Below are 21097 nucleotides of genomic sequence, written 5' to 3' on the forward strand. Positions count from 1 at the left end.
AGGCTCCGGCGTTTTGAGCCGCACAGCGTGCGGCGCAGCAGCGCGGTGTTGGGACAAACCTGTAGTTAAGCAAATCTGCGCAGAACTTTGCAAGAACCGGCGCAGCACTGCACACAAGCCTCCGAGCGCGGCACAGCCAGGCAGCACGAGCCGCGATCGACGGGCCACTGGTTCTGCACCGATTGATCCAGAGGCGATCGGATCGGCAACGCTGGGCAACACACGGACCAGGCAAGGATGGCGCAGACCGCGCCGGCCGTGATCGAAGAGCGCACGACGCTGCGCGACCTCGACTGGAACTACGCGCTGCTGCAGGTCGTGACCGAGCCAGCTGTGGCCGAGACGGCCGACGAGATGACGTGGTACCGGCTGATCGACCTCGCGGTGGTGCGCAGTCTCGGGCTGATGGGCCAGACGATCGCCTGCGACATCCTCAAAGTGGACGGGCTGCAGTGCTACGTGCGCGTGGCCGCCGGCGAGCAGTTCCGCGAGTTCTGCAGCGCCATCAGCGGGTTCTGGGTCGACAACCGCACGCTGGCGTTGGTGGAGGGCGCGCAGCGGGTCGGTCTGCAGGTCGCGCGCACATCGCCGTTCGCGCAGGGCATCGTCGGCCCCGCGCGCGGCTGGGCGGCGCAGGCACAGTAAGCAAATCGCATTTTGGTAGAGTACAGATGTGCAGGAAACGTGTATAGTACAATCAAGAATCACATCATGAAGTTGCTCGCGTAGGCCATGGGCTTGACGTCGGGATGCGGGACGGCGTCGTAGGTCTCGAAGCTGAGCTCGTAGTCGGCGGTCATGTTGATGACAGCGCCCTTGTTGCCCTGGGAGTCGCAGTAGTTGGGCGCGGAGAAGACGGTGATCAGGCGGCCGTCGTGCTCGACCTCGTAGCCGCCCATGCGGACCTCGTGGGAGCGGATGACCGCGCGCAGCCCGTTGCTGTCGCAGAAGCGCTTGGTCACGTCCGGGCCGAACTGCATGCCCACGCCGCGCTTGCTGGGGCCGCGGCCGGGCTGCGGCTGGGGGTCGGTCCACAGCATCTCCATCATGAGCCCGCTCTGGCCGGGCTGCTTCTGGGCGAACCGGTTGAGCTTGCGGATGTCGGCCAGCGAGACGTCGTCGTTCGAGAACAGGCCGCCGTGGAGGACCAGGTAGCTGTCGCCGATGAGCGTGGCCAGCGGCAGCGTCGAGAAGCACTCCGAGAAGATCTTGAAGATCTTCTCCGAGTACTTGGCCTTGCACTCGCCCTCGAAGCCGTAGACCTGGTTCATGTCGTCGGTCTCGTGGTTGCCGCGGTTGAGGAAGAACCGGGTGGGGTACAGCCACTTGAACGAGAGCAGCAGCAGCGCGATCTCGGTCGACCACGAGCCGCGGTCGACAAAGTCGCCGTTGAACAGGTACACGTGCTCGGGCGAGGGCATGCCGTTGAACCGGAACAGCTCGAGCAGGTCGTAGAACTGGCCGTGCGTGTCGCCGCAGACCGACATGACCGTGCCGTCGGCCGGGACGGCGAACTCGACCATGGTCGGCTCGGCCCGGAAGATCTTCATGACCTCGATCAGGATCGCGTAGACGTACTTGCGCGGCAGCCGCTTGCCGGCCTTGAACCGCACGATCATGTCCTCGATGAACTCGCGGGTCATGACCAGCCGCGGGTGCCGCCCGTCGGCCGTGCGCTCCGTGGCCGACTCGAGCCGCACGCCGTCGTACGCAGCGTCGACCGTCATGCTCTCGTACTCGACGTCCGCCGACGGCGACTTGTCCTCGCCGGCGTCGATCGCGGCCTCGAACGCCAGCCGCCGCACGATCTTCTGGCACTCGTCGCGGCGCGCGCGCGCGGTCTTGTCGCTCGGCGCGCGCGCCAGCACCGCGTTGAAGTCCTTCAGCGCCTCCTTGGGCCGGACGAGCGCCATCTGCGCGGTCGCCCGCCGGTAGTACGACTTGACGTACGCCGGGTTGAGCTTGATGGCCTCGCTGGCGTCCGCGATCGCTGCGCCGTACGCCTCGTCCTTGATGTACGCCTGCGCGCGGTTGGCCCAGTACACCTCCTTGGTGCTGTCGAGCGCAATTGCGCGCGAGTACAGCTCGATCGCGCCCTGGTAGTCGCTCGCGGCCAGCTTCTTGTTGGCCTGGTCCTTGAGCTCGGCCGCCTGCTGCTGCTCCTCGGCTGTGGGCGGCGCCCGCTCCTCGGCCGACGACACCGACTCGTCGTCCGTGGACCCGACCGTGGCCGTGTCGTCCGACGAGTACGCGGGCATGATGCTGGTCTGTTCGAGCTCCTTGGTCACTTTGGAGACGCCGGGGGACGTCATGTCTGACGATATTGCTGCCTGAAGTTGGCGACTGCCCGTGGTGTCTGGGGAGCGTGGAGGAAAAAAAAAGCGGTGTCGGCGGGTGACACCGGTGGCGGGCACAGCCGTCGCGGGGCGCGACGGTTGGGGCGCAGATGCACCGCGCCCGCCGTGCAGGGGCGCCGCACCGCGCGCGGCGCCAGCCGCACGCCGTGCGGCGGCGGCCCGGCCCGAGCCGCAGAGTGTGCGGCGCGCGCGCCGCACGCCGTGCGGCTCGCTATCACACGCGCCGCGCGCCGTGCGGCGCTCCCGCGGGCCTCGGCTCCGTCGACGGCCGCCCGCACGGCCAGCGCGTAGACCGGCGCCCGGGGCGGCCAAACGGGCAACGATGCCCGGATCGCCGCCGACGGCCGCCGGCGACTCGACCGCGGCCGCCGGCAGAACTACACACCGGCACACGGCGCACTCCGCCGAGCCGGATCGGCTTCCCCCGCCGTGCGCCTCCCGCGCGCCGTGCGCCTCCCGCGCGCCCTACGCCTCCCGCGCACCCTGCGCCTCCCGCACGCAGCACACTCGCCCTCGCGTGGCCGCGTCGCAGGCGCTACCCCGCAAGATCCATAAGTATACTATTATCCGTAAAAATAAAGGGCAGATGCGGGCCCAGAACGCCAGAACCGATGATGAAAGTCCGTGCGGCTCGCGCCGGCTACTTGCTGGAGCTGTCGGCGGGCGCATCGGGGTCGAGGTCGGAGGCGCTGTCGTTGACGTCGCCGTCGAGGTCGTCAAAGTCAAAGTTGTCGAGGTCCTCGTCGTCGCCCGCGCTCTCGTACCAGAACTCGTCGTCGTCGTCCATGCGGGGCGAGGCCGGCTTGACGTAGACGTCGCTCTCGGGGTACACAAAGTCGGGCGGCAGGTCGCTCTTGGAGGCCTCCACCTGGCGCTTGATGCGGCGGTTGTACTCGTCGCGGTCGTTGCGCCAGGCCACGGACGCGTCCACGTTCGCCGGCGAGTCGGGGTTGGGGTCCTCGAGCAGGCTCACGATCGAGATCAGGATGGACTCCACGCTCTGGGCGGGGTTCCAGCGTTCCTGGCGTCAGCGCGCCCGCGCGGCACGTACCTCTGGGCGCTCGCCGGACGTGGCGTCCTCGCCCGCGTGCAGGATCGAGATGCACACGCGCCCGTCGAGGTAGACGTTGGGGTGGTAGAGCGGCTTGAGGAACCGGAACGTCGGCGGGTTGAACGGGTAGTCCTTGGGGAACTGCATCTCGGCCTGCCGTCAGCGCGCCCGCGGGGGGCGTACCTTGAAGTAGCCGCCGTAGTACGCCGACTCGCGGTTGAGAATCATGACGCCGATCGACCTGGCGTCAGCCCCGCCGCGTGCTCTCCTTACCAGACGTAGATGTCGTCGTCCCGCAGCTGCCGTCAGCCCCGCCGCGCGCCCGCCTACCTCGATCGTGAACGACGGCATCGCCTTGCGCGGGTTCACCAGCTCCTGGTACTGCTTCATCAGCAGCGCCGCGCTTGCCGCGTTGCCTGCTGCCATCGTTGCCGTTGGGCCGGCGGTCTGGGGTGCCGCTGGATGCTCGCTCGCGCGCCTGCGTCCGACCTGGCTCTGCGTCCGGGTCGCCTGCTGCCTTCTGCTGCTGTCCGCGCGTGTGCGTGACTCGCGGCCGCTTGGTCGGGCTGATGCTGGAATCCGCACCTGGACGGCTTCTTTGGCGAAGTCGAATTTTCCCGCCGCCATATTACCAACGACAAACAACGCCGCACCAGCCCCGCGACATTGCCGTCCCCCCGACACTCAGGAGCACGCGACCGACGAGCCAGGCTGTGCCCGGGACACGATGCCCAAGATAAGTGATGCCCGATCGCCTGTGGACGCTGGCTGACCTGAGCACTATTACTGCGACTACTGTGAGGGTAAGCTGATCCGTGTGCACGCGGCGCGGCCTGCTGCGGCCGCGACCGGCGCTGGGACACCGCTGTGGACGCTGTGCGCGCTGCTGCGCGGCTGGGTGCGCGACCGCGGCCTGCGGAGTGCGCGACGGCGGCGCTGCGCGCCCGATGGGCGGCTCAACGGCCGATGGCGGCGCCGTCTCTGCTGGCCTCTCTGGTGTGTCTCCGGCGTGCCCCCGACGCCGAGCCGTTGGCGGCGTCGGCGCGGGCCGGCGGCCGCCGGTGGCGCGCCTGTCGGGGGCACTGATGCCGGTTGACGAGGGGCCCTCTGCGCCGCACGGCATGCGGCTCGCGCCGCACGGCGTGCGGCTGGCCAACACTGCGAGCCTCCGGCGGCGACTCCGTCGAGGGTGGCTGCCCTGCGGGCAGGCGTGGCTTGTGCCGCGTGCCTCCGGCGGCGACTCCGTCGAGGGTGGTGCCCTGCGGGCAGGCCAGAGCGCTCTGCCCGCAGGGCACGACCCTCGACGGAGTCGCCGCCGGAGGCTCGCCAGTGTTTGTCAGCCGCACGCTGTGCGGCGTGAGCCGCATGCCGTGCGGCGCTATGGCCTGCCCGCAGGGCACCACCCTCGACGGAGTCGCCGCCGGAGGCTCGCCAGTGTTTGTCAGCCGCACGCCATGCGGCGCAGCGATCCAGCCGCACGCCGTGCGGCGCCACGGCTGCCCGCAGGGCACGACCCCGACGGAGTCGCCGCCGGAGGCTCGCAGTGTCTGTCAGCCGCACGCCGTGCGGCGCGAGCCGCATGCCGTGCGGCGCCATGGCCTGCCCGCAGGGCACCACCCTCGACGGAGTCGCCGCCGGAGGCTCGCAGTGTTTGTCAGCCGCACGCCATGCGGCGCAGCGAGCCGCACGCCGCCGCGCGAGCCGCACGCCGCCGCGCGAGCCGCACACCGTGCGGCGCCCCGACCCTGCTAACCCCAGTCTTCCTCACGCACGACTCCATCAGCGTGCGGCGAGCCCACAACAGCGGCCGCAACCACATCAAGAACGTGATCGACTACTACCAGCGTAAGTGCTCGCCGGGCCCGCTGACAGCAGAAATCAGCCAGGAGCAGGCGCAGGCCATCATCGACTCGATCACGGCGCAGTACGCCGAGCAGCGCACGCAGGGCGGGCGGCACGGCGGGCAGGGCCGCAGCGCCAGCCAGGCGTCGATCGTCAACGCGCCCACCGGCCCGTCGTCGTACTCCAACATGCCGCCCGGGTTCGTGCCGCCGCCGCCGCCGCCCGGCATGCCCGAGATCCCCGGCGGGCTGCCGCCGCCGCCGCCGCACGTGCTGGCGCAGATCCGCACGGCCATGGCGCGCGGCGAGGGCCTGGACCACATCCAGTTCACGCCGCCGGCGCACCTGGCCAAGGCGCACGCGCGGTGACTGTAAAGACTTATGTACATTACTATCTATTACACCTAGTTCTTGAGCATGCCGAGCCAGCGCTCGCCCTTCTTGCCGCGGCCGCTGCGCGACGACGCGCGCGAGAGCGTGGTCGCGACCGAGACGAGCGACGTGGTCGAGCCCGAGACAAGCGAGGACGGCGTCGAGATCGACGTCGAGATCGACGGCGACATCGAGACCAGCATCGTGCGCGTGAGCGGCTTGGGCCGGACCGAGAGCGAGCCCGCGCGGGCGACCCCGGCGGGCTCGGGCGCCGTGGTCGAGAGGAACTCGGTGATGTCGTGGAGCGACTCGTCGCGGGCAGCGACGCGGGCGTCGCGCGCGATCCACGACTTGCGCGAGCCGGCCGTGGGGCTGGGCGGGCCGGGGGACGCCGGGGGGGAGGCCGGCACGGGGGACGGCGCGGGCGAGCCGGCCGAGGCCGACGACGCCGACGCGTACGAGCTGGGCCGCGGCGACGGCCGCGGCGACGGCTTGGGCTCGCCCGGCGGGTCCTTGGGCTCCGCCGGGGCGTCCGCCGGCGTCCGCGGCGTCGCCGGCGTCCGCGGCGTCGCCGGCGTCCGCGGCCCCGGCGCCAGCGGCTTGGCTGCCGTCGGCGCCAGCGGCTGCGGCTTGCCGCGCTCCGTCCGCCGCGGCGACGCCCGGCCCGTCCAGCTGGCCCGGCTCGACGGCCTCACGCGCTCGGCCTCCGTTCGCTCCTCCGTTCGTTTCTCTGCCGTCGTCGTGATACTGCTGTGGGTCGCACCGTCAGTCTGGACCGCACTGGCCGTGCCCGCGCTCTTGCGCGCCTGCTTCCGTCGCGGGTACCCAAAGCCCGACGGCTTTGGGAAACTGCTGTCGTACAGCGCCTGCGCGCGCTCCTGGTGCCGCCGCTGCAGGTGCTGGTGTCGCAGCGACGGCGCCGCTTCGTCCGCCGAAGCCGTGCCCGTGGACATACCTGAGAAGCCGAGCCGGTTGAGGATCGAGGCCTTGCGGCGCTGGCTGGCGCGCGCCCGCGGCGACAGCTCGTCGTCGTCCGCGGCCTGGCCGGACAGGATGCTGGCCTTGCCGGGGTTCTGCCGCTGCGGCAGGTGGTAGTACTCGCCAAAGAGCGCGGCGTCGTCGGCGCCGCCGGCGAGCCGGGCGTGCCCGGCTCGGTCTGCAGCGACGACCCGGCCGACACGCTGCGCGAGCCCAGCAGCGGCGCCTCGCTCGACGTCTGCGGCTGCAGCCGCCGCAGCGTGGCCGACCGCAGCGCGCCGACCGGGCCGTGGCCCTCCTCCGCCAGCCGCGCGGTCCGCGCGGCCGCGCGCCGGCTGCCGCTGCTGCGCTGGCCCTGCATGTGCTGCTGCAGCTGCTGCTGCCGCCGGTCGACCAGCTGCGTGAGCCCGTAGAACGTGCGGGTCTCGCGCAGCTTGTCCGGCGTCAGGTTGAGCTTGAACGTCACGTCCGACTCGAGCAGCCGCTCGAACGAGACCCGCTGCAGCGACCCGCGCGACGCCGGCCGCTCCTTGTCGTCGTCGTCCGACGAGTCGTCCTTGTCCGTGTGCGGCGACGCCTGCGGGTTGCGGATCCAGACGTACTTGCGCACCTTTTCGGACGGCACCGGCTGCGCCGTGAACCCGGCCGCCGGCGTCTGGCCGCGCTTGATGATCCCGGCGAACGCGGCCGAGTGCCGCTTGGAGTACGACGAGAACCCGGACGCGTCCAGCGAGCTGGCCTGCTTGGCCAGCTTGTCGGCGATGCCGGCGTCCGTGTCGTAGTAGTAGACGTCGCGCTCGGACGGCGGCGACGGCATGAGGATGATCGGCGACTCGTACTCGCCGGACGACGGCCGGGGCGTGGGCTCGGCCGCGGGCGCGGCCGGGAGACCGGCCGGGGGCTCGGCGGACTCGCACTCCTCGACGTCCGCGATGTCCTCCAGCGGCCGGTGCTGGCTGATGTAGTATGACGACTCGTACGTCTTGGCCATGGCGTCGACGTCGTCGACGTCGTCGTCGTCGGCGGGCTCGGCCGGGAGCTCGCCGATGCTGGCGTTGTCCGAGCCGTGGATGGCCAGGCCGGCGAGCCGCGGCGCGAGGTCGTCGTCGCCGAGGACCGCAAAGACCTCGTCGGCCAGGAGCGACGACTGCGTGCTGGGATGGCGGGCGGTGTCGATGCTGCGCGGCCGCGACTTGCGGCGGTCCTGGATCACGCTCTGCTTGAGCGGCTTGAACGTGCCGGTGGCGGGGTCGATCTCGAGGCCGTCGGCGCGGTCGTCGCGGCTGGCGGGGCGGCTGGCGGGGCGGCTGGCGGGGCCGGTGGCCGGGCTGGTGGCCGCGCCGCCGGCAGGGCCGCTCGCGCCGCTCGCCGGCCAGCCGTCCGGGCTGTCCCGGCCGGCGTCCTGCTCCAGCTCCGGCGACGCCGTCAGGCTGCTGTTGCGCGAGTGCACCTGGTCCATGAACATGCGCTGCGAGTCCAGGATCGGCGACGACACCGTGTCCGTCGGCACGGCAAAGTCCTTGCCGCGCTTGCGCCAGTGGCGCCAGACCCGGCCCAGCTGGGCGTCGAACGCCAGCCGCTCGATGTCGGCGTCCTGGATGAACACCACGGTCGGGCCCGCAAACGCCGGCTCGGGCACGTTCTGCTGGTGCCGCTGCTGCTGCTCGGCCTGGTACGAGACCAGGAACCGGTTGAGCGAGATGCGGCCGCACACCAGCAGCGCGTGCTCGCCGATGTACTCGAGAATCGACGTCAGGAAGATGGTCACCACCGGCGTGATCGAGCTCGCCGCGTCGGCCGTGCCGAGCGCAAACAGGCCGGCCGCGTGGTCCGGCAGAAACTCGACCACGTCGGCCTCCTCGATGTCGCTCAGCGACGAGTACACCATGCACTTGAGCCGGGACACGGTCCACGACGCCGAGACGTCGAAGGTGGCCGGCACAAAGTCGAGCTGCTGCTCGTCCAGCAGCGCCAGCTCCTCCTCGGCCGAGTGCACGTACGTCAGCAGCTCGGCCTCGCCCTCGGAGACGGCGTCGCGGGCGATCTGCGTGCGGAAGACCTGGAGGATGGACCGGCGCAGGGCGGCGAAGACGGGCGAGCGGGCGCGCGCGAGGAAGAGAAAGAGCAGGTAGTCGAGGAAGTCGTTGAGCAGGCGGTGGCTGACGACAGAGAGCGCGACCGAGGCCAGGCCGGCGTGCTGGCGGACGGCCTCGTCGCCGGCGATGACGGCGGCGGCGGCCTCGAGCGAGATGTAGGCGGGGTCGAGGCCGGGCGCGGCGGCGGTGGGGGGCGGCGAGTGCGGGAGGAGCGAGAGCGAGGACGAGCGGGCGTGGCCGCGGTCGAGGGCGCGCGCGTAGGGGTCGGCGAAGGAAGTGAAGGTGGTGGTGGTGGTGGTGGTGGTCGTCGTGGTCGTGTTGGTCGTCGTCTGGGTCGGCGCCAGCGCCACGGGCGTGCCAGCCAGGTACGACACCGGCCGGCCGGCGGCGGGGGCCAGGCCGTCCGGTGCCGGGCCGTCCGGGGCCGGCAGGTCTGGGCTTGGGGTCGGCCCCGCGCCGGCGTACGGCGACGGGTCCGGCCAGCAGTGGGCGTCGGCCATCAGGGGAGGGGCCGCCGGGGGCGGATGGACCGCGGGGCGGGCGCGCAGGGCGCGCGGCGGCCGCTGTGCGGGCTCCGCTTGCGCTGCGGACGCGGCGGGCCGGTCGTGGGCGCCTCCGCGGGTCGCCGGGGAGCGATGGGGGCCGCCCAGGGGCGGGCTGTCGAGAGCTCTGCGCCGTGCGCAGGTCCAGACGGTGTCGGGCGGCGGCACCGGCTGATGTCGCGGGGGCGTGCGGATGGGGGGGCACAGTCTGTGTCGGCAGCGGTGTCGCTGCTGCTGGCAGTCGGCGGCGAGATGAAGACGGCCGGGCCGGGTAAGCGGAACTCGCGATAGCCGGGTAAGGCGCTGTCAAATCCGGCGCCGAACGTGGGGAACCGCCCGGGCCGGCCAGGCCGGCGGCTGGCGCCGCGGCGCCGCCAGGCCGCCGATGAGCACTAGGGCACGCGGCTAGCCGGAGCGGGACATATCTAGCCGCGCGCGCCGCCGCGGTGGCATCGCGCAGCAAGCGGCTGACCGCGGCTGAGCGCGGCGACCCGCGCGGCCGGCGCCGCCTGCACGCTGCCGCGCTAGGGCCAATCAGGCACGCACCGAGACCGGAGCGCCACATTCGGCTAGCGCGCTAGCGCGCGCGCGGCGGCTGCAGCGCGCGCCGCCAGGCTGGCGTCTGGGCGGCGCTGGCGGCTGGCGCGCGGCGGTGCGCGGGCGGCGGTGCGCGGCAGCGGCGGCGGTCCCGCGCGTCGCGCCCGGCCGCGCCGCCGCGCCGCCGCGCCGTCGCGCCGCTTGTGCGCGCGCCTGCACGCCAACGCACGCCGACGCGGGTGCCTGCGACGGCCTGCGGGCCCGTCGGCGCGTGCGCCGCGTACGCCGCGCCGGCCGCGCCGCCTGTGCGACGCAGCGCCTGCAGGTGGCTGTCGCCTGTTCGCCAGGCGACCGCGGCCGCGCTGCCGGGCGGCCGCGCGCGCCGCCGCCTGCGCCACATTCGCGACCCAGCCGGCCGGGCCGTCTGCGCCCGGACACACGTGGCGGGCCCACGCGCGTCGGCACACGTGATGGACCGCTATCCGGGGCGCTGGATCGCACACGTGAGCGCCGCCGCTACGCGACCTGTCGCCGTTGCGCCGTGCAGGTGTCCTAGGCCGCCTGCGGCGTACGCCCGCACGGAGCCGCCGCCAGGGGGGCGGCCGGGTACGATCTCCATCCGCCCGTACCCGCCGATCGACGTTGCCTCGCCCTGTACCTTGCGTCCCCCTCTCTGCGCCTCGCCCGCCGCGCGCCGTCCGCGCTCCCAGCCGCCATCCAGGGGCCGCCAGGGGCCGCCCGCGCGATCTGGCTGCCCGCGCCCACGCCAGCTCCATGCGGCCACGCCTCCGCCAGCCGCCCCAGACTCGCCATGGCGACCCCTAGATGGCGCTTGGCCCGCTCTGCACCTCTAGCGGCAGCTACCGGGACTAGCACCTGACAGCGGCCTTCTGCGGACCACCGGCGCTACATTCCTGCCACACTGCCGGCCACCGATCCGGACTGCCTGCGCTCCGCCGTCCCGATACGTGCGCGCGGTCGCTGCTGACGTGGCCGGCGCCCTCTCGCTCCTGCACCTCGGCGCCGCCCGCTGCACTGACTGCGACGCCGGCCGGCCCCACTGGGTCCGCGCAGCCGACTGCCGCCTACATAAGCGACCCGCGTCCTCCGCCAGCGGCTGCGGCGCCAGCATGGAACCGGCCGGCGGCTGGCTGGCTGCCAGCTTTGTGCAGCCGAGGCCACGCGCATGCGGGTCACGCTGTCAGTGGGTCGCGATTAGGGCTGCGGCAGGCGGGCCGGGCCGCGGGTTACTGGCAGCCGGCCGTGGCGGGTCGCGCGCGGGTCGCTGTCGCCGCGGGTCGCTCCCGCCACGGCCCGCCGGCCGCTGCGCCACCCAGCCCCGCCGGTCACAGTCACAGGTCGCTCACAGGTCGCTCACACCACGCGCTCACGTCCTGCTCGCTCACACCCTGGTCACCGGCGGCTCGTAGTCTCGCAGCGATCAGCAGCGCCACCGTACGGTGGCGCGGCATTAGTCGCCCGACCCGCCAACGTCGCGCGCCCTCAGCCGTTCGTCGCCATAGCGCCGTCGTCCGGCCGCGCCGTCGCTCACTATCCAGGCAATTAATTCTATAGTACATCACTCCATCTCGACCGTGTTGTCCAGGTCCGACTCGGACGCCGCCTCGTGCTGCGCCCGGCGCTGCTCGTCCCTCGTCATCGGGTCGCCCAGCGCCCGGCGAAGCACCGAGCACAGCCCCGAGGCCAGAATCGACATGCCCACCATGGCCAGCATGACCATGTTGCTGTCCTTGTAGCCGCGGGCCACGTCCGCCGTCCAGCCCGAGTAGAGCGCGTACGTGGTCGTGACCGAGCCCAGGTTGCCCAGGCCCGACACCACCGCGGTCGCCACCGCCGTGCCGACCTCGCCGTGCCGCGGCTGGAAGATCTCGGCCGACCAGGTCATGCAGATGGGCACGGTCGGGCCAAGGCCAAAGCCCGTGATCAGCAGACCGACGTAGCGCGGCCACTTGTGCGGCGCAAACGTCGTCACGATCAGGCCCACGATGATCACCACGCACGGCAGCGAGAAGAACACGGCGCGGTGGTTGTGGAACCGGTCCGACAGCGGCGTCACCAGCAAGATGCCCACGAGGTCGCACAGCCAGATCGGCGCGGTCAGCAGCGACAGGTCCACGGACGACAGCCCGCTGTTGATCGACTTGATGATCGTCGTCGCAAAGTTCTGCAGGCCGATGCCGGTGCCGACGACGCCAAAGTACATCAGCACGAGCGGGTACAGCCGCGGGTCGGCCAGCACGCGCAGGATGTCGCGCAGCGTCCACTTGTGGGCCGCGTACGTGGCCCGCATGTCCCGGTAGTGCAGCTGCATCTCCTTCTCGCTCAGCACGGGCTTCTGGTTCGGCAGCAGCCGGCGCCAGACGCTCGCCCGGTCCACGGCCGTCAGCCGCGGCCGGTCCGGCAGCCACCACAGCAGCGACACGCCGACGACGATCGTCACCAGGCCGTACAGCAGGAACATCCACTTGAAGCCCGTCAGCCCGCGCAGCCCGTCCATGTACTGGAACCCGGCCGAGACCAGGCCGACGACGGCGGCCGAGAGCTGCGCCGCCGTGAAGTAGAACCCGATCCGCCGCGCGCACCGGTGCGGCGGGTACCACAGCGTCAGGTAGTACGCCATGCCCGGCCACAGGCCGGCCGTGATGATGCCCAGCAGGAACCGCAGCAGGATGAAGTTCCACGCGTGGCTCATGGCCGCCATGCACGCGCCGACGATGCCGATCATGGTCACGTTGCGCGACAGCCACGCGTGCGGCGCCACCCGGGTCATGATCACGTTGAACGGCACGTCAAAGAGCACGTAGCCGACGTAGTACAGCGCCAGGCCGAGCGACGTGTCGTGCGCCGTCAGGTGCAGCGCCTGCGACAGCGTGTGGCCCTCGGCCGAGTTCATCGTCAGCGCCAGACCGACGTTGGACCGGATCGCCGAGACCAGAAAGTAGAGCACCCACAGCGCCGGGATGATCCGCAGGTCCAGCTTGCGGTAGATCCGGTCAAGCTCCTTGCTGTCGATCTGCGCCTCGGCGTCGAGGTCTGCCGCGGCGGCGAAGTGCACGTTGGCTTCCTCTCCGCGGATTTGCATCGGATGAAGCGTTTTCTCGGGCTCGGACATCTGGCCGTCAGCATTGTTCGAGGCCATGCCTGGTTGAGGCCGCCACGAGTGCGCTGCAGTGCGCCCATGGCTGTCGGACGCCCGGACGGCCGCTGGCAGCTCGTTCGCGGCCCGCGGCGACGGCTGCGGGCATGTCCGAGTCATGTCCCGGCCGGGCCCCGGCCTGAGCCGGCCCAGCCCTCTTGCAACTTACTTCAACAAAGACCTGTGTGTCGAATGAGTCGGAATTCCGCGCTTTTTATGTCTGCGACGGCGTCGCTGTTCTGCGACTTTTTTTTTTGTCTGCAGTTGGTTTTTGATTGATGAGTCGACATCCCACACGCCGACGGTTAGGCAGGCGTACAGCGGGCTAACGCCATCGGTCGATAGCCCAAACCTTAACAACGATTTTTTGCTGTTTAAGCCCACCTGCCTATAACGAACGATAAGCTATGCCAGACAGACCTACGCGCACCTTGGCACCGACCACACGCCTGCAGCGGTGGGCGGTCCAACACGCCGGGTTCCAACACGCCGGGCGTGAACGCGGGTGGACGCACCCGTCGCTCGCGACCGGGTCGCGGGTCGTCGTGGTGGACGCGGGTCGGGTCGACCCCTGAGCGTCGATCGCCGCAACCCGCCGGTGCCTGCCCGGCATCGGTCGCCGCGCAAGCTAGTAGCGCCACACACGCTCGCTGGCCATAGCCCGTCGAACCGGGCCAGAGCCGGCAAGCGCTCCCATCTAGCTGTCAACAAATTCCGTAAACGGCCCAGCGCGACGTAGACGCCGTCGGCCGGCCGGGGAAGCCCTGCACAACGCCTGCGCGCACCAACATAAGCGAACGCTGCACGGTGCTCAACGCTCGTTGAGGGGGCTGGCGCTTGGCGAGCCTGGGGCCGGCGGTCGGCCGGTGGTCCGGGCAGACGCCGATGGCCCGCGCGCTTCGCTGCCGAGCCGCAAGTGGCCTGCCCTCTGCCCGAAGGGCATGCCCGAAGGGCAGCGGCGGTGATGCAGCCGCCGTGGGCGGGCTCGTGGGCGGACGGATCTCTGGGAGCGCCTGTGCCCGTGGCCGCGCCTGGACGGTGCCTGGAGGCTGCCTGGGAGACCGTGCGCGGGCGAGCCTCCGGCGGGCTCGCAGCTGCCTCGGGGCAAGATCTAGGCCACCGGCGGCGCGCTCGTCGGAGCCGCCGCCGGAGGCCCGCCGGGCGGGCCCCTGGCGGCCGCGCCGAGCGCGTCACCAGTCCGGACCGGGTCCGGTCCGTGCGCGTTACACGAGCGAGGCGCGGGAGATCCGCAGTTACCCTCCGCGCCGCACGGCGTGCGGCGCACACGTGACGCCTTGAAAATCTGCGCGGCCGCGCCCGGCGACCACCGTCGACACCATGGGAATCACGTAAGTCGCCCGTCCGCGTCGCTGACCGCAGCGAGAAGATCCAGCAGATCCAGGAGGAGCTCGCGCGGACCCAGAAGAACAAGGCCACCGAGTACCACATCGGCCTGCTCAAGGGCAAGCTCGCCCGGTACCGCGCGCAGCTCCTCGAACCCACCCAGACGTCGTCCGGCGGCGGCCAGGGCTTCGAGGTCCAGAAGTCCGGCGACGCCCGGATTGCGCTCATCGGCTTCCCGTCCGTCGGCAAGTCGAGTCTGCTGTCCAAGGTACGTGGGCGCGCGGGCGCGCTGACGCCAGATCACCAAGACCAAGTCCGAGGTGGCCAACTATGCATTCACCACGCTGACGTCGGTGCCGGGCGTACGTATGCACACGGGCGCGCTGACCGCAGGTGCTCGAGCACAACGGCGCCGAGCTGCAGATCCTCGACCTTCCGGGCATCATCCAGGGCGCCAGCGAAGGCAAGGGCCGCGGCCGGCAGGTCATCGCCACGGCCAAGACCTCCGACATCGTCCTGATGATCCTGGACGCGACCAAGGCCAACGACCAGCGCGAGATCCTCGAGCGCGAGCTCGAGGCCGTCGGCATCCGGCTCAACTGCGAGCCGCCCAACATCTACTTCAAGATCAAGAAGCAGGGCGGACTCAAGTTCAACGCCACGTCGCCGCCCAAGCACCTCGACGAGAAGATCGTGGGCTCGATCCTGCGCGACTACAAGATCCACAACGCGGACGTGCTCGTCCGGGACGAGAACGTCACGGTCGAGGACTTCATCGACGTCATCAACGCCAGCCACCGGTCGTACATCAAGTGCCTGTACGCCTACAACAAGATCGACGCGGTCTCGCTCGAGGAGGTCGACCGGCTGGCGCGCCAGCCGCACACCGTCGTCATCAGCTGCGAGATGGACCTGGGCCTGGACGACCTCGTCGAGCGCATCTGGGACGACCTCGGCCTGCTCCGCATCTACACCAAGCGCCGCGGCGAGACGCTCAAGCTCGACGACCCGCTCGTCGTCCGCAACAACTCCACCATCGAGAGCATTTGCGACGGCATCCACCGCTCGATCAAGGACCAGTTCCGCTACGCGCTGGTCTGGGGCTCCAGCGTCAAGTACAGCCCGCAAAAGTGCGGCCTGCAGCACGAGGTCGCCGACGAGGACGTCGTGTCGATCGTCACCAAGTAGCCGCCTGCCGGCCTGTATTCTAGCACGGATCGTACAAGTACTTTTCTTGAAATACAACCAAAAAAGGCTCACGCCTTGGAGCGCTTGCGCCCGCGCCGGCGGCGCCGCCGGGGGCCGCTGCCGCCGTCGTCGTTGACATCGCCGTCGTCGTTGGCATCGCCGTCGTCGTCGCGCAGCCTCCGCCGGTCCTCGTGGATGTGCTCGGCGGCGTCGGCGGGCTGGCCTTCGTCGCGGGCCCGGTCCTCGTGCCAGCGATCAAAGTCCTCGCCGATTCTGTTGCGGCCGGGCCGGTCGCCGTCGGCGGTCTCGGCATGGTCGGGGCGGTCGGGGCGGTCGTCGCGGTTGGCGCGGTCGTCGCGGTCGTCGCGGTCGGGGCGGTCGGAGCGGTCGGGGCGGTCGGAGCGGTCTGCCCGGTCCGGGCGGTCCGCCCGGTCCGTTCTCTCGGGCCGCTCCGCACCCTCGCCGCCGTCCTCGCGGGGCGCTGGCCGGTAGTGTCTGTCGTTGTCGCTGCCATCGTCGTCGTCGCGCCGACGCCGGCCCGAGAGCCGCTCGGCAATGCTCGCCGCCGCCGATCCACCCACCGCGTTCGAGCCGGTGGGCTGGACTGCGTTGACGCCGGTGGCAGCGGCGCCGCCGCCGCGGCCACGCCGGCCGCGCCGGCGCCGGCGGCCGCGCCGCCGGCTGCGGGGCTCGCCGTCGTCGCTGTCGGCCTCGTCGCCGCGCGTCCGCGAGCGCGAGCGCACCGAGCGGTCTCTAGGCCTGGGCGAGCGCGAACGCGACCGCGAGCCAGAGCGCGAGCGCGAGCGTGACGGGACCTCGGCTGCGGCCACGGCCGTGGCCGACGTTGAGCGGCCACGGGCGGGCGACGCCGAGCGCCGGGCGGCCGGCGAGCCGGCCTGACGGGACGGCGACGAGCGCGGCCGACGTTCGGCGGCGGGGGAAGGCGTACGGCGGCGCGAACGACGTTCGCGGTCGCGGTCGCGGTCGCGCTCACGGTCGCGGTCGCGGTCGCGCTCTCTGTCGCGCTCTCTGTCGCGGTCGCGGTCGCGGTCACGGCGGTCGCGTTCACGGTCGCGGTCGCGTTCACGGTCACGGTCGCGATCGCGGTCGCGGTCGCGATCGCGTTCCCGGTCGCGGTCGCGGTCGCGGTCGCGGTCGCGCTCCCGCTCGCTCTTGCCCTCCTTCTCGGGCTCCTCCGGCTCTCCCGCAGTGAGCACTTTCACGGCACTGGCGTCAGCCCATCCCTCGCTCTACTCACCTCTCCTCCCGGCGGCCGTACGCCCGGCCCGGAAACCGGTTCTGGCTCTGCGGAAACCCGTTCACGCCGGTCGCAAAGTCGCGGTTGCGGCCGCGGTCACGGCCACCGCGCTGGCGGCGTGGCCCCGTCGGCGCATTCATCAGGTCGCCGTCGCCGCCGTCCATGTTCGAGTCGTTGCCATCGTCGTTGCCGTAGCTCGGCCGGTAGCTGTTGAAGTTCGAGAATTTGCCGCCGGCCCTTCCTCCGTTCGTGCCGTTGAATCGCTGTGCATTGACGTTATTGTTGTGTGCACTTGTGGTATTATTATTATTACTATTACTCGCGTTACTATTATTCACATTATTGAGGTTCTGGTTCGCATAGTAGCCGTCGCCAAAGCCGTTGCCAAAGCCCTGGTTTTGCTGGAACATGCCCTGGTTCGGCGGCCAGAAGCCCGGCATCATCGGAAAGTCTGGGTCAGCGTGTCGGCGGGCGCACGTACTCATGTTCATGCCGTTCTGCCAGCCCTCCATGTTCCACTGGCCGTTCGGGTTCATCATGTTCATGGGGAACGGAAACGGCATGCCCGGCCGCTTGTCGTCCTTGGCGTCGTCCTTGGCGTCCTTGGCCTCGTCGCCGGCCGTCGACGGAGGATTGCTGCCGGCGTCGGCCGCGGACGACGGCGTGCCGGCGTCGGCGTCGGGCTCCTGCGGCGCCTTGTCGATCGTGAGCTTCATGCCCTGCGACGTGTCCTTGCTCGCGTCGCGCGCGCGCTTCTCGGCGTGCTTGAGAAACACGTTCACGGTGGTGCGCAGCGAGGGGTTGTCGACGCAGTCCGCCGCCGTCAGCGGGTTCTGCTCGCAGATCGGGCACTCGGCCGGCAGGTTCTCGCGGCCTGCGGTCAGCGCGCTCGCGCACACACTTACATGACCCGCAGATGTTGGACTCACAGCACGTCAGCCGTGCCGCGTTCCGCGCCAGCTCCTTGCAGATCGAGCATTTGAGCCGTTCCGGGATCCTGGCGTCAGCAGCCGCAAATTTTTCGCTTCACGTACAGCAGCGACGGCGACTCGTACGGTCGCTCGGGGGCAGACATTCCTGCGGCGCCCGCGGGGATCGCTCCGTGGATGGTGCCTGGCTCTCACGCGCTCGCGTGGGGCGGCTCGTGCGCGGCGGATGCTGGATGGCGCCCGCGATCGCTGGCTTGGGCCGTGTTTGCTAGCGCTCGATCTCGACCGCTGGAGGAATCGTGCAGGACGGCATCCAAGTCCGTCAATCGTAGTGCTGGCTGCTGATCGCGATGGCCTAGGGTGATGCTACCGCCTGCGGCGTCGGCTCCGTTCGATGGATCTGGGGCCTCCTTGTGCCTGTGAAGCTCGCGAGTTCGTTTTTCTGCGGTGAGGTGTTGTGGGTGACCCTACGGCCCAGGGCTAGGGCCGCCGCACGCCGTGCGGCGGTGGTCTGAGCGACGCGACTCACTGACAGCGGCCGCGACAGCGGCGGCGGCCGGGGACGCGGCGGCACGGGCCGAGCCGCACGCCGTGCGGCTGAGCCGCACACTGTGCGGCTCGCTCGGCTCGTGCGGCGCCTGCGGCTCGGCGCCCTCTGCTGCCCCTGCCGCCGCATAGCGTGCGGCGCGGGTTAGGGCCTGCCGCCTTAAAATTTTCCTCGCCGGCCCAGCAGCTCTCCAACCAGCATGGCCAAGGCAAAGAAAACCCGCAAGTTCGCCGCGGTCAAGCGCGTCCTGACCAGCAAAGATGCCCGGTTGTAAGTGCCGTGCTGTCTCCCCGGGGCTCAGGCTGACCGGCAGAAAAAAGAACCAGGCCGAGGCCGTCAAGAACCAGGACAAGGATAAGGAACTCGTCAAGGAGCTGTAAGTCGGCCCGCGGCCACCGCTGACCCCAGTCCCCAGGTCTCGTCCTCGCTGTTCTTCCAGTTCAACCAGTCGCTGTCGCCGCCGTACCAGGTCCTGATCGACACCAACTTCATCAACTTCTCGATCCAGAAGAAGATCGATCTGGTCAAGGGCATGATGGACGCGCTCTACGCCAAGTGTATCCCGCTGATCACGGACTGCGTCATGGCCGAGCTTGAGAAGCTCGGCCCGCGGTACCGGATCGCGCTGCGGATCGCCCGCGACCCGCGCGTCGAGCGGCTGACGTGCTCGCACAAGGGCACCTACGCGGACGACTGTCTGGTACAGCGGATCATGCAGCACAAGTGCTACATCGTCGCGACCAACGACGCTGATCTCAAGCGTCGTATCCGGAAGGTGCCCGGCGTGCCGATCCTGTCGGTCGGCGGACACGCGTACGTGATCGAGCGGCTGCCGGACGCGCCGTGAGTTGCATTTGGGCTGGCATGTACACTACGGTTCTCAAAAGTAAAAGGATTTGTAATCGGATTTGTATATTCAAAAGCTGAGTCGCGGGCCTAAGCCTCGACCGAGGTGTTGGAGACCTGCAGGCCGAACTGGATCGGGACGTCCTCGATACGGTGGTACGAGTTGATGTTCTTGCGCAGCACGATCTGGAAGCAGGTCGCCGAGCCCTGGCGCGAGATGATGGTCGAGTACGCGAGGAAGTACTCCCAGATCTTGAACCAGCGCTCGCCGTACTTGGCGACCACCTTCTCCTTGTTGCCCATCCAGTTGCGGTACCAGCGCCAGAGCGTGGCCGAGTAGTGGACGCCGACGTTGTCGACCGACACGATCTCAAAGCCAGCGCCCTCGAGCTTGTCGACGACAAAGCCCAGCGGCGTCGACGCGTCGGCGCCGGGGAAGACGTACTTGTTCATGAACAGGCCCCAGATCAGGTCCTCGTACTGCCAGAACTTGCGCAGACCGGCGATCTGCAGGAAGAACAGTCCGTCGTCGTCGAGCATGCCCCAGACCTGCTCGAGGAACGCGCCAAACTTGCGCACGCCAACGTGCTCGGCCATCTCCAGACACGAGATCTTGTTGTACTTGCCCGACGCCGGCAGCGGCGTGTCGCGGTAGTCCGAGCAGATGATCCGGCTCTGCGTCTCGGGCACGCCGGCCTCGCGCAGGCCGCTGTTGCCCCACTTGGTCTGGTTCTTGCCGAGCGTGATGCCGGTGACGTGCGCGCCGTACTGCGTCGACGCAAACTTGGCGAGCGTGCCCCAGCCGCAGCCCAGGTCGAGCAGCGTCTCGCCCGGCTTGAGCGACAGCTTCTCGCACACCACGCGCAGCTTGTTGTCCTGCAGCTCCTCGAGCGTCTCCTCCTTGGTGATGTCCGAGATCACGCCCGACGTGTAGATCATGCGTGGGCCCAGGAACCAGCCGTAGAAGTCGTCGCCGCGGTCGTAGTGGTCGCGGACCTGCTCCTCGTCCTGCGAGCGCGTGTGCATGATCACCTCGGGGATCATGCCCGTCAGGAAGAACCGGTACAGCGACAGCGTGAAGCGGAACGACGCCCAGTCGTGGCGGTGCTCGAGCACCTCGAGCGCGTCGCCCTTGAACTCCACCTTGCCGTCAAAGTACATCTCGTGGAAGGTCTCCATCGGGATCTTGCCGTTGACGCCCGAGTACTTCTCGCGGTCGGCGGCCTCCTTGAACTCGAGGTAGTGCTCGACGCCCTTGCCGGGGTACTTGGCCTTGGTGTTCAGACGCGGCGACAGCGACGAGCACAGACTCCAGTACGACGCCAGGATCGGGATCGCAAGCACGGTGAACAGGAAGACGTACGTCTTGAAGCCGCCGCCGACGATCCGGCTCTGCAGCACGTACGGCACTCCCAGCAGGAGCGAAAACAGCAGCTTGTTCGAGAAGTGCTTCGAGCTGGGGCCGTCGGCCGGCAGAGGCGCATTGCGAATCGTGGGCGACGTGGTCGTGCGCACGCCGCACTCGGTCGCCTCGAACGCCGGCTTAATCGGCGCCGGCGTCTCGATGAAGTCGAATGTCGCGGGCATTCTGCCGTTAGTGCACCTGCCACGTGCGCCAAGATGGGCGCCCACCGATGCCGAAGACGCGCGCGCGGCCGCGCAAGCCGCACACAGCCACACAGCCACACAGCCACAGCATGTGTCTGCCGCCAGCCGCGGCACAAGCCGCTCCAGCCGCAGCACAAGCCGCTCCAGCCGCAGCACGAGCCATAGCAGCACGGCCACAGCAGCCGGCACGCGGTCGCCGCCGCCGCCGTCGCGCCTGCCTGCGGGCCGGCACACGCGTGCGCGGCTGCGTCGGAGTAGCAGAACCACCACCGTCGCCGGCGACCCCCCCGCAGACACCGACCGCGGCCTCCGGCCGGCGCACGACCGCACCAACGGCCAGTCGTATCATCCATGCCATCGCGCCCGTGCCATCGCGCGCCGTCTCCAGCGTCGGCCAGCTGAACTTACCTAGGACACTCTATGTATTTCTCAGGACTGGATCTTCA

At 70.1% G+C, this 21097-nt stretch overlaps 9 protein-coding genes across 9 annotated transcripts; 4 read left to right on the forward strand and 5 right to left on the reverse strand.

Annotated features, from left to right (window-relative positions):
* Positions 1-38: 38 nt before the first annotated feature.
* V1510DRAFT_420562 (uncharacterized protein) lies at positions 39-719 on the forward strand. The gene has a single exon (XM_066934467.1). The coding sequence runs from the start codon at positions 238-240 to the stop codon at positions 643-645; it is 408 nt and encodes a 135-aa protein (XP_066787628.1). The 5' UTR covers positions 39-237; the 3' UTR covers positions 646-719.
* On the reverse strand, positions 705-3834 carry V1510DRAFT_426853 (Metallo-dependent phosphatase-like protein; the record flags this gene model as incomplete). Its single annotated transcript, XM_066935183.1, has 7 exons — positions 705-2287; positions 2827-2840; positions 3002-3378; positions 3409-3561; positions 3592-3649; positions 3682-3707; positions 3739-3834. The coding sequence occupies 7 exons, from the start codon at positions 3832-3834 to the stop codon at positions 705-707; spliced, it is 2307 nt and encodes a 768-aa protein (XP_066787629.1).
* Positions 3835-3979: 145 nt separating this feature from the next.
* Positions 3980-5670, forward strand: V1510DRAFT_420568 (U1 zinc finger-domain-containing protein). The gene is made up of 4 exons (XM_066934468.1): positions 3980-4144; positions 4190-4211; positions 5167-5253; positions 5284-5670. Exons 1-4 carry the CDS (start codon positions 4136-4138, stop codon positions 5616-5618), a joined length of 453 nt encoding a protein of 150 aa, XP_066787630.1. The 5' UTR covers positions 3980-4135; the 3' UTR covers positions 5619-5670.
* Positions 5654-9195, reverse strand: V1510DRAFT_404265 (uncharacterized protein; the record flags this gene model as incomplete). The annotated part of the gene is made up of 2 exons (XM_066932225.1): positions 5654-6771; positions 6804-9195. 2 exons carry the CDS (start codon positions 9193-9195, stop codon positions 5654-5656), a joined length of 3510 nt encoding a protein of 1169 aa, XP_066787631.1.
* Positions 9196-11240: 2045 nt separating this feature from the next.
* V1510DRAFT_420575 (major facilitator superfamily domain-containing protein) lies at positions 11241-13247 on the reverse strand. Its single transcript, XM_066934469.1, has 2 exons — positions 13101-13247; positions 11241-12907 (listed from the first exon to the last, which is right to left on the reverse strand). The coding sequence occupies exon 2, from the start codon at positions 12905-12907 to the stop codon at positions 11354-11356; it is 1554 nt and encodes a 517-aa protein (XP_066787632.1). The 5' UTR covers positions 13101-13247; the 3' UTR covers positions 11241-11353.
* Positions 13248-14260: 1013 nt separating this feature from the next.
* On the forward strand, positions 14261-15541 carry V1510DRAFT_420578 (P-loop containing nucleoside triphosphate hydrolase protein). The gene is made up of 4 exons (XM_066934470.1): positions 14261-14280; positions 14312-14543; positions 14575-14637; positions 14669-15541. Exons 1-4 carry the CDS (start codon positions 14270-14272, stop codon positions 15461-15463), a joined length of 1101 nt encoding a protein of 366 aa, XP_066787633.1. The 5' UTR covers positions 14261-14269; the 3' UTR covers positions 15464-15541.
* On the reverse strand, positions 15395-18147 carry V1510DRAFT_431365 (uncharacterized protein). Its single transcript, XM_066935429.1, has 6 exons — positions 17756-18147; positions 17627-17718; positions 17203-17595; positions 16722-17172; positions 15603-16690; positions 15395-15556 (listed from the first exon to the last, which is right to left on the reverse strand). Exons 1-6 carry the CDS (start codon positions 17794-17796, stop codon positions 15483-15485), a joined length of 2139 nt encoding a protein of 712 aa, XP_066787634.1. The 5' UTR covers positions 17797-18147; the 3' UTR covers positions 15395-15482.
* Positions 18148-18398: 251 nt separating this feature from the next.
* Positions 18399-19119, forward strand: V1510DRAFT_420585 (Fcf1-domain-containing protein). Its single transcript, XM_066934471.1, has 2 exons — positions 18399-18573; positions 18606-19119. Exons 1-2 carry the CDS (start codon positions 18458-18460, stop codon positions 19042-19044), a joined length of 555 nt encoding a protein of 184 aa, XP_066787635.1. The 5' UTR covers positions 18399-18457; the 3' UTR covers positions 19045-19119.
* V1510DRAFT_214839 (S-adenosyl-L-methionine-dependent methyltransferase) lies at positions 19089-20718 on the reverse strand. Its single transcript, XM_066930469.1, has 3 exons — positions 20676-20718; positions 19395-20631; positions 19089-19250 (listed from the first exon to the last, which is right to left on the reverse strand). The coding sequence occupies exons 2-3, from the start codon at positions 20628-20630 to the stop codon at positions 19134-19136; spliced, it is 1353 nt and encodes a 450-aa protein (XP_066787636.1). The 5' UTR covers position 20631; positions 20676-20718; the 3' UTR covers positions 19089-19133.
* Positions 20719-21097: the final 379 nt, after the last annotated feature.

This window comes from Dipodascopsis tothii (assembly GCF_038497935.1).
Source record: "Dipodascopsis tothii strain CBS 759.85 unplaced genomic scaffold V1510scaffold_26, whole genome shotgun sequence".
Classification (NCBI taxonomy): Eukaryota; Fungi; Ascomycota; class Lipomycetes; order Lipomycetales; family Lipomycetaceae; genus Neoaidaea; species Neoaidaea tothii.

Excerpts from the sequence above, each read along its gene's own strand:
- V1510DRAFT_420585 (XM_066934471.1), top strand. The coding sequence starts at position 18,458 with ATGCCCGGTTGTAAGTGCCGTGCTGTCTCCCCGGGGCTCAGGCTGACC. Across the intron at positions 18,574-18,605 it reads AAGGAACTCGTCAAGGAGCT|TCCCCAGGTCTCGTCCTCGC; the intron begins GTAAGTCGGCCC and ends CGCTGACCCCAG.
- V1510DRAFT_214839 (XM_066930469.1), bottom strand. The coding sequence starts at position 20,630 with ATGCCCGCGACATTCGACTTCATCGAGACGCCGGCGCCGATTAAGCCG. Across the intron at positions 19,251-19,394 it reads AGATCGTGTCGGTCGACAAC|GGCTCGGCGACCTGCTTCCA; the intron begins GTCGGCGTCCAC and ends ATCTCGCGCCAG.
- V1510DRAFT_420562 (XM_066934467.1), top strand. The coding sequence starts at position 238 with ATGGCGCAGACCGCGCCGGCCGTGATCGAAGAGCGCACGACGCTGCGC.
- V1510DRAFT_431365 (XM_066935429.1), bottom strand. The coding sequence starts at position 17,796 with ATGTCTGCCCCCGAGCGACCGTACGAGTCGCCGTCGCTGCT. Across the intron at positions 17,173-17,202 it reads GCAGAACGGCATGAACATGA|ACTTTCCGATGATGCCGGGC; the intron begins GTACGTGCGCCC and ends ACGCTGACCCAG. Across the intron at positions 15,557-15,602 it reads CGATGCCAACGACGACGGCG|CGGGCGCAAGCGCTCCAAGG; the intron begins ATGTCAACGACG and ends GCGCCGCCGGCG.
- V1510DRAFT_420575 (XM_066934469.1), bottom strand. The coding sequence starts at position 12,907 with ATGTCCGAGCCCGAGAAAACGCTTCATCCGATGCAAATCCGCGGAGAG.
- V1510DRAFT_420568 (XM_066934468.1), top strand. Across the intron at positions 4,212-5,166 it reads TTACTGCGACTACTGTGAGG|TCTTCCTCACGCACGACTCC; the intron begins GTAAGCTGATCC and ends TGCTAACCCCAG. Across the intron at positions 5,254-5,283 it reads CGTGATCGACTACTACCAGC|AAATCAGCCAGGAGCAGGCG; the intron begins GTAAGTGCTCGC and ends CGCTGACAGCAG.
- V1510DRAFT_420578 (XM_066934470.1), top strand. Across the intron at positions 14,544-14,574 it reads AGTCGAGTCTGCTGTCCAAG|ATCACCAAGACCAAGTCCGA; the intron begins GTACGTGGGCGC and ends CGCTGACGCCAG. Across the intron at positions 14,638-14,668 it reads CGCTGACGTCGGTGCCGGGC|GTGCTCGAGCACAACGGCGC; the intron begins GTACGTATGCAC and ends CGCTGACCGCAG.